General features: G+C 24.3%; 2 protein-coding genes across 2 annotated transcripts; one reads left to right on the top strand and one right to left on the bottom strand.

Annotated features, from left to right (window-relative positions):
- Positions 1-5674: 5674 nt before the first annotated feature.
- Positions 5675-7437, top strand: LOC129607222 (peroxiredoxin-5, mitochondrial). Its single transcript, XM_055518045.1, has 5 exons — positions 5675-5865; positions 5923-6057; positions 6897-7056; positions 7112-7188; positions 7245-7437. Exons 1-5 carry the CDS (start codon positions 5773-5775, stop codon positions 7335-7337), a joined length of 558 nt encoding a protein of 185 aa, XP_055374020.1. The 5' UTR covers positions 5675-5772; the 3' UTR covers positions 7338-7437.
- A 1090-nt stretch (positions 7438-8527) lies between these two features.
- On the bottom strand, positions 8528-9418 carry LOC129607497 (protein takeout-like; the record flags this gene model as incomplete). Its single annotated transcript, XM_055518526.1, has 3 exons — positions 9341-9418; positions 8791-9274; positions 8528-8711 (listed from the first exon to the last, which is right to left on the bottom strand). Coding segments are annotated over exons 1-3 (738 nt in total), but the record flags the coding sequence as incomplete, so codon positions are not given.
- Positions 9419-9868: the final 450 nt, after the last annotated feature.

Genomic DNA, 9868 nt, shown 5'->3' with positions numbered 1-9868 from the left:
TTTTTAGCAAATTTTCAGAAATTCAAATAAAAAACTTATTTAATAAAATAAATCGTTTATACTTTCGTTCGTCCATATTTCGTTTTGCGAATTAATATATGTAAAATTGCGTTTTTGTTCAATATACTCGTATCAGCGGCTAGAGATTTTATTAATATGAATATAGTAAGTATGTTAACAATTCAACTTATAAGAGTTGGCCGGTTGCGATTGTATATAAATACAGTATTTCAGCAATCCAAATCATAGCGTAACTATAAAATAAAAATAAAATAATTTGATATATGAAAATAACGAAGCAATAAAGAATTACATATATATAAATACATATACATATACATGCATCAAGCCAAGAGTGGTCAAAAAATAATTAAGTGTTGAAAAAAGAATATAACGGAAATAAATACAGAAGAAAAATAAAGTTTAAACAGTTAATTAGAATATGCCAATACTGCGTTCATTCAACTCTTTAGCTATAATTGCTAAATCTTGTAGCAATTCGGTATTACAATTCGGTATTGATTAGATACAACAGCGAAACAGTAGTTTGATACAGTATATAAGATAATACAGTAGTTTGAAGAGTTAAACTTCTTTAAGAAGAACTATTATCTGATAATACGGTTTTGGGTATTAAACGCCATCTGAAAAATACTACCAATTGAAAAATATTAAGTTTGAATACAATCAGACATTTTACTTAAATAAATGTAAAACTAACTTACAATCTACTTTACTCAATATTTAAAATTGTATTTTTGAATAAATCAAGTTGACGTTAAATTTGCATTGTGTTTTTGTCCTTCTTATATATTTACATATTTGGATAATTATTTCATACAATTTTTGCCCAAGTATATCAGATTTCCATTTTTATAAAATAAAACTAAAACGCACGCAGGTACCAAAACTTTAAAAATGAAAAAAAAAATATTTGTGTAGTTTTTAATCATAAACACATATAGGTATGCAAGTATGATTAATTAAAAACCTATGACCTGTTCGGAATATTCTACAATAAGTTGAGATTAAATAAAGTTCAAATTAAATTGAAAACTTGTGTACATACTTATTGCAAAAGTAAGATAAAAAATAGAAGTTATAGAGAGCTTATTTCACCTTGATAAAAATGGACTTTTAATAAAAACCTAATTTTTCTGATAACTTTTTCATTATCTCATACACAACTATTACAGAGATACATACATGTAAATATGTATATATGAATATATTATTTCTAAAAAACTATGTTTTTAAACTATGCTACTATTATTCATTTATTATAGAGAAGATTTATACCGAATACAATTTAGATTCATATAATTACATAAAATTTTAATACTACTATAAGTTCGTTAAAGATACAAGTACCAATATGTATGTATGTAATGCATTGTATGAATCAATAACACAATAATATATAAGAATTACAAAAAAAAATAAAGTTATCTTAACAAATTGTTCAAGCAGATAAAGATAGATACATCTGAAAAATTTTAAAATAAAAGTAAATATATTTATATATGTACATACATTATATATACCTGCAGTAACTATATATATACTTACACACAAACTTTGCAAAAATTAGATGGATTGGTTCATACATTTTGTTCTTCTATAATACCAAATTTAACTCTTCATTTTTAACTACATATTTTCTCAAGCATATTTTTATACATAAAATTTTCTATAGGAATTTTCTTACAAAATTTTTATGTATGTACATATTTATATACATAATTATACACCTTTTAAGCCAGTAATGATAAACCTTATTAGATAATTTATGAAACAAATAAAACGAATTTTATGTAAAGTTTTATTACAGTCAAATTATTCGGTATTTGGAATTAAAAGTATTAATAAAATATTAATATGAATATGTACATATATTTTAAATTATATTTATATACGTATGTGAAACAAACTTCAATTATAACATAAAAGTGAAAATATTTTATAAAGTGACTTCAAGATTGCAGTAATACCATTGCAACATAATATAACAATAAGGAGTTATAAGCTAAATTGTATATCAATATAGACCGTAGTTTTAAAGTTAGAAATATTGTGGCACAAAAGGTCATAATTCGATTTTCAAAAGGATATAACGGTAAAAACTTATTCAACGATAAAAAAAGCATGTAATTTTTATTCAAATCTTTAAATTTGCATCTTGAAATTACATTTCAAAAAAATTCTTGTAAATATAAAAAGTAAGTATTTGAAAACTTTAATTAAGTATTAAGTTTTCAAAATATGCTCCAAAGGTTTTCCATTACTGAATACTATTGTAGAAAAATTTTAAATTTATTCAATACAAACCTATTGCATCTATACTAAAAAGTTGAAAAGAAGAAAAAGCAAAAAAAAAAAAAAAAATACAAAAACTAACTGATTATGACGATGATTTCGTGAAATAGCGGTTAATGTAATGGTGCTGGTGTGGGAACGCATTATCTTTGGTTCAAAAAAATTTACTTCCATAATAATTTTTTTTTCTTAAAATGTTCACAATACGCTACAATAATATATATGCATAACAACATGTTTATTTATAAATACTCTTTATTATAAATAATCCAACTAATAAAAATGTTTTTAAAAAGGTATGAAAAAACAGGTTTTTTTTTTCTTTATTTTGTGTGGTATATGTATGTACAATCATCATATACCCCAGTAGACGTGTATTAAAATTCTATAATCTCGTTAATATAATTAACTTGATGTACATACATAAGTATATATTATGTAGCATAGATCGCGCTCTTTGAATAGATCATGCACAAAACTTTAATGCATAGAATATTTAATTTTGGTTATATTTCTATGTGTCTCTTTCAAATTATTGTAAGCTTTTAACTATTTCTACCCCTACTTTTTTTAATTTTGGTTGTGTAAAGTATCTTACCTTTAGCTAAAGTTAATACATAATCTAGTATGTACCTATTTATTATATTATTTTTTCGCTTTTATAGTCTTCTTCATATATTGCAGAAGAGAAGTGTATTGAGAAAGATATCTGCTGCCAAACATACAAATACATATAGTACTTACTTTATGCATATAAGAAAAACGAGAAAAATTACTGGATCTCCTTAACATTTACATTTGAATCTTATACGCCAAATATGTTAGAAAATTCCCTCCAACATTTTTTTTCTGGTAACTTCTTTTACAATCACTTTATTTTTAAATATAAATAATACTTACATATATTATATTAATTTTCATCTTTATTATATACATTTATACATATATGCAGGTGATTTAAGTAAATTAATGTAAGTAAACAATATAAGTGTAGATATATTGTTTACTTACATAACATAGAAGCTTTAAACAACATATTTTCGCTTTGAATGAGTTCTAAGTTCGCAGCAATTTTTTTTTTTTGAAATTTCGTAATTTCTTAAAAAAAAATAATAACAATATTATGTGTGAAATTATTAATTGATTTTTTAATATATGTCGAATATGATGTGGTAAATTTTATCCTTCTTGAAGATTTTTTACTATTGTGATTTTTATGGTACCAATGTATGCACCTACATATATGTACATATATTTATTTAGGTATCACAATTTCAAACAAAGGTCATATCATATTTTTAATTTAATTTCGAACTCCATGACTTCTTATTATTACTCTGAGTTTAACTGAAAAATAACAATAATGGTTGGAATTAGTACAATATGATTTTTTAGATCAACATGTTAGCATTTTTAATGCACATTTTAAAAAAAAAATTGTAATGAACAATTTTCGAGACGTTACATTTGATGATATTTAAATGGTTTTTGATTAATTTCAAATTATAATATCTTTATCGTATATAAAAATTGTTTAAAAAAGATTTACGCTATACGAATTCAAACTGCACAATTGACAATACAATCGCATAATATAGAACATAATACAAAAATACATTTGAATATATATATATATATATATAAATATATAAATATATATATTTAACATATATAAATATATATATATATATATATATTCAGATTTATTTTTGATACATACATACATAAAGGTCTGTCTGCTATAAAAAAATTTTTAAAAACTTTATAAAACTTAGAAAAACTTTATAAAAATTTTGTACCAATACTTTTTGAACAAAAAAAAGAGAAAATGATGACGTTTCATTTTCTCAATGCTTAAAGTGTTTTTCAAATTTTGTAAAGTAAAATTTAGTGTTTCAAAAACTTTTCAAAATCTTAAAGCTGTCAAAACAAGTTTTTCTTGGTTATGTCAGAAGGTTTTATATTTCAAAAAAATGCTTTTATTAATGATTAACATTTTTTTTAATTAAAAATAAAATAAACAAAATGAATTAACAAATGGTTTTTTCTAAGTTTCACAATGTCATAATTCAAAATCAAAATTTCGGGTTTTTGTATAACCAAAAAATATTTGTCCTTTTTTGATAAATCTTTTGAAATTTTACGTGTATCACATATTTATTAGTTTTTAAAAATATTTTCAACTTTTCCGTCTGTTTTATTTTTTTTTTAAATGGGCATTTTTTTTTTGCGAGAAATTACGCCAAAAATTTCTCTTTTTGAATTTTTTTTCCAGCTTGAAACCAGACACAGCTTTTAAGGTAGCAATTTTAATAGTTGAAATAAGTCTTTTCAGAAAAATTCCAAAAAAAATTTTTGAAGATTCATCGTAAAATTCTTTTCAACAAACAGAGAAATGTAATTTTAAAGATTCATCGTAAATTTCTTTTCAATTATTAAAAAACAAAATAAAAATTTGCCGAAGATAAATTTAATAGTTTTTATTTTTCTAAAAGTTACTTAACATAGTTACTTAACAAGTTAATTAACATAGTATTTATATTTTATGGCAAATTATAATTATTTTCACAGCTTATTCTAATAATTTTTTCTGTTGTTCGGTTTGAATCATAAAGAAGCATAATCAAGATACAAATATCCACTTCAAAATTCAACAACCACAAAAATTTTTCAACTATGCAAAGTAAAACCAGATATAAATATTGTATTGTAAAACAACGCGAGAACGCAGCATTCTGATTATGTTTTAATTTAAAACGTCAAAATTAAACTTTTAAAGTAGGTTAGTTTAATTTCTCTGCAAAAATTTTATAAACATTTAAGTTAAAATAACAGAGATAACAGGAAAAAAAACAATGTTCCTAAATTTGGCTAAAATATCATGGGAATACAGTATTAAGAAGATGGAAAAATACTGAATAGCAAAATGTCGACAATTAATGTTTTGGGAATGTTTTGAGCAGTGAACAGCTGATTTTTGTTTTGGTAATAATATTCATAGAATATTGTTAAATTTCAACGTAAAGTCTGAAGTAATTTCAGTCCGACATGTAAACAGTCATCAAACTTTATTGTAATTTTAATCTTACATTTTGTTGTACATGTTAACAGTACATTAGAAAATATTGATTATCGCCATTTAACTTTGAAGAAATCCAACAAAAGTGCAATAATTTTTGTTAAGACTCATTTGAGTATTCTGTAGGGTTAATCTTAATGTGTACATGTTTGTTTTGTCAAATTTACACAGAGCGGAGACATAAACATATTTTTATTTCAATGATTTAGTAGAACAACATTTTATTCAAAATCGATTTTATTGAGATTATAGCGACAACCCTGAAATAAAGGTGTAAACATAATCCTCCTCAAAGGGAAGAGTTTATGCAACGTAAATTTTTTCCGATTTAGTATTTTCGGGTTTGAACTTTATTTAAGTTGTTAAATAATATAGGTATGCAATTAAAATATTGCTGTTTTAAGCTATTGTCATCATTTCCACATAGAACTATACGGAACTTTTCTAGCACAGTCATGGCTCAAGTGAAGGTTTGTTATATAACAAATACCTTTTTAATTTCATTAAAAAATTTGTAACTTTTATAGGTTGGAGATAAACTTCCGGCAGGAGAACTTTATGAAGACTCACCAGCAAATAAGATAAACATTAATGATGTTTGCAATAATAAGAAAATAGTCATTTTTGGTGTACCAGGTGCATTTACTCCAGGATGTTCAAAGGTTTGTGTTTTTATTATTTTATGAAAAACTTTTGCGTATTAGACTGAAGAAACAAATATATATTTTTGCAATACATTGTATTCAAATTAAGTATATAAACCGGCTAAAGTTCGTCTTAGGAAAATTCGGTAATTTGCTATATAATACATACAAATGTATGTAGACATAATATATACATACATATCTACTTAAATTGCTTATAAAATACGTAGTGCAATATTTAAATTTGTATTGTTAACACTATGCAAATATTTAAAAGCATAGTCATTTTCGTCAAACATGAATTAGTCATTCTCTGGATCGCAGTAATTAAATGCCGAACCCAGCTAATAAATTGATGGAGATAAACTTGATATCGGAATTGCGATTGTATTGAATTGCTACACGTATCCGTTTATACGTTTTAATTATCGAATTGGGTTGAGGCAATACTGCTGTTTTATTGTTTATTGTTAGCAGCATATTGCATACATTAAAATTACATTACTATTTTTGATTTAACTCTTGTCCATGCTCAAAAATTTGTACATTCATATTATCTAGCACTGTAGACTGTAGATTTTGGATTACCAAAGAGATATGGACAAAGGAATTCCTTTCCTCCGACTACCGCAGCAAACCATGGCTTATTGTACTCTACCATACAACTATAACCTACTATATTTTGTATATGCTCAATATATATAAAGAGAAAAGATAACCTCGATCGTAGGTTATCTTTCTCATAGTTTGAACCCATTTAGAAAACTTCTGGAACGCAATAAAATCACTATCATACATACATACGAGTATATACACTTATAATTTTTAGTTTAAGACATAATTTTTTTTTTATTTAGACTCACTTGCCTGGTTATGTAAACAATTCAGATAAAATAAAATCTGAAAATGGCGTTGATGAAATTATCTGTGTCTCAGTAAATGATCCGTTTGTAATGTCCGCATGGGCAAAAGAGCATAATGCTGCAGGAAAAGTGCGACTATTGGCAGATCCAGCAGGTAAGAGATTCTCATATTTTATTCATATACATGCTTAATTTTGCCTTTTTTTTAGCATCTTTTGTAAAAGCACTTGATTTAACTGTTAATCTTCCTCCACTTGGAGGACTAAGATCAAAAAGATTTTCAATGGTAAGAAATTTCGATATAGATATAAATATTTCAACTGAATTTATTGTTTTTTAAAGATTGTTAAGAATAACGAGATTGTGGAATTGAATGTAGAACCAGATGGAACTGGTTTAAGCTGCTCATTAGCTGAAAAACTTGGCGGAAAATAAGCAATTGAAGATTATTACATTTTGTTGTTTGATTGTACGTAAAGGTCACCAGATCAATAGTAGTATAATATTAAAATCACATAAAAAATTCCTTAAGCAACTAAGTGTTTATAATTGAAAGACCAAAGTAAAGCTATCAAAAAATCCTGATTGGATAATCTTCGAACTCCAGAGTGTATGAAAATCTAGATTTCATTAATTTTTCTAAAAGAATAGTCTAGATTTTATCCAATTTTCAGTTTTAAATGTAAGTATATATAAATTAGAAGCTAACAGAAGACCTGCGAATTTTTGAGAATATTAATTTCAAAGACATATCTATAGTGTGGATGTGCAATTTGCATTTTCATTAATACAAGCGAAGTTTATTAATTGGAGAATATAAATTTACTTTGCAACTGCTTTAGTTTATATATTTAATTCTTAAATTTTTAAAAGTATATCATTTTATTTGAAAAATTTGTTTTAAATTAAAAATTTATGATTGGTACGTATAATTAGTAAGCCAAATTTAGCTTCCATATAATCTTTTCATTTTAATTTTGTCGTTAATTATGTAATTATAGAAAATAAAACCTTTACTTTGAAACAATTAATTGCTTTTATATTATTTTTAACTCCTATATAACTTGGGAATTTTTCTAAAAGTTGCAAATGATGACGAAAAAGCAAATGTTAAGAAATAAAAATAATAAACTTGTTATCTTATTTGCTTTGTAACGATAAAGTTAAAAATGAATTAAATATTTAACATTCGTAAAAATTGAAGAAATTTGAGGGAGTTGCTTATCACTTCATAAAGACCAAACGCAAATATTTTATAGCATTTTTTTTTGGTCGGTAAATTTAGACTGCTTCTCTATTAAACTGTAAGTATGTATTAACGCGTGTATATTAAAAAGATAAATTATAAAAGTAAAATTAAAAATCACATTTTTTTAACATTTTATGATTAATTTTTTTTAAATACAAGTAAATAACATTACCAAGAAATTTTTAGAAATCTAATACAAAATACCAAGAAATCAGAATATTAAGTTAAGATACAAGTATAGCAAATTGATGGAAAGTATTAAAAAAACTATTAAAAATTGTATATTACATCAAAATTTAATTTAGATGATAAACATCTTATCACATTGGAATTTCTTTACTAAAATGTTTATTTTAAATTAATTAGGCGCATAAAATTCATCATAACTAATTTTGTTAAAAACATTAGAAAGAATGCTTGTTAAAACATCTCCTATAGCTGCATGTATACTTGGTGCTAATTCAGTCCAAACATCTTTCCAATTTTCGTTAAGGAATGTGTTCATATTTTCACCTAATTCTTTGTTTCCGTTAAAAAGGTTTTCTAAACGCATGTGAAGCCTAAAAATTCAAATATTTAATATTGAAATATGAAAAATTAATCTTTATATATTATGTAAGTATCTAAATAATTTCTCACCCCTGTGGTTCCAAAAGAACTTTAACCTTATTTTCAGTAAAAAGAATTTTCCCATCTCTATTTAATATAGTTGGCTTAAATTTAATTGAAGCTTTCACATTGGTTGCAACTATATTTTGATCTCCTTCACCTTGTATCGGTAGTATTAATATACGGCCATTTGCTTTATATTTACTTTTTAATTCTAATTTCGGTATTACACCATATATTTCGAATTTGCTTTTTGATGGATCACTTGAAAATCCAACTGATTTTTCGATTATTGCTTCTGGTAAACCACGAAGTTCAACATCTAGGAACATTAAATCCAAATTTAATGCGTTCGCATTATTCGAATCAGATATAATGATTTTTTTAATTTTGTATGGATTAATATTCGGCAAACCAATATCTTCCTTTCCATTGGGATTATTTCTTAACAAATCAGTTATAGTATTTGATATACATGCCACATCTTCTGCTTGACATCTTTTGACATCAGAAGCTAAATATATTAATAATATTTTGAATTATTTTCATTAGATTTTCAAATGTTTTTTTTTTAACTTACGAAATTCCGCCAAACCACTTACTATAATTGACAGTAAGGCGAATAAAGTTATACTGAATTTTTTAGACATAACTAACAAATAATTTTGCAAGGATGTTTATTATAATTAATTAATACTGCAGGATAATATAAATTATATAAAAAAAAAATCAACTCAAAATTTATTTTCACCCTTTTTTGAGGTAAGATCTTTCACAAAATTAATATTTAAATTGTGAAACAAAGCAAAATTTATTTTATTATATAGTTTTGAGTGCCTTCAAATAAAAGAATAGATATGCATACGTAACTAAATAATTATACAAAACATATAAAATGAACCTGAAAAACAAAACGAAAAACTCATTCTAAAAAGATTTATTAGATTTCCGTAAATTTTGTGAATTTTTAATAATATGTACATAAATAGCGATTCATTAAAACTATTAAATTGTATTCTTTAGTCCAAGAGGTTTATTAATATATGTAGGTTTTATTGGTAAATTATAATAATATACTGGTGAAAAATATAATTATTTTCAATGTATA

The sequence above is a fragment of the Condylostylus longicornis genome, unplaced genomic scaffold (genome assembly GCF_029603195.1).
Source record: "Condylostylus longicornis isolate FDR11 unplaced genomic scaffold, ASM2960319v2 ptg000027l, whole genome shotgun sequence".
Classification (NCBI taxonomy): domain Eukaryota; kingdom Metazoa; phylum Arthropoda; class Insecta; order Diptera; family Dolichopodidae; genus Condylostylus; species Condylostylus longicornis.
The sequence above is the reverse complement of the archived record's forward strand: the minus strand, read 5'-3'. Positions and strand labels throughout refer to the sequence as shown.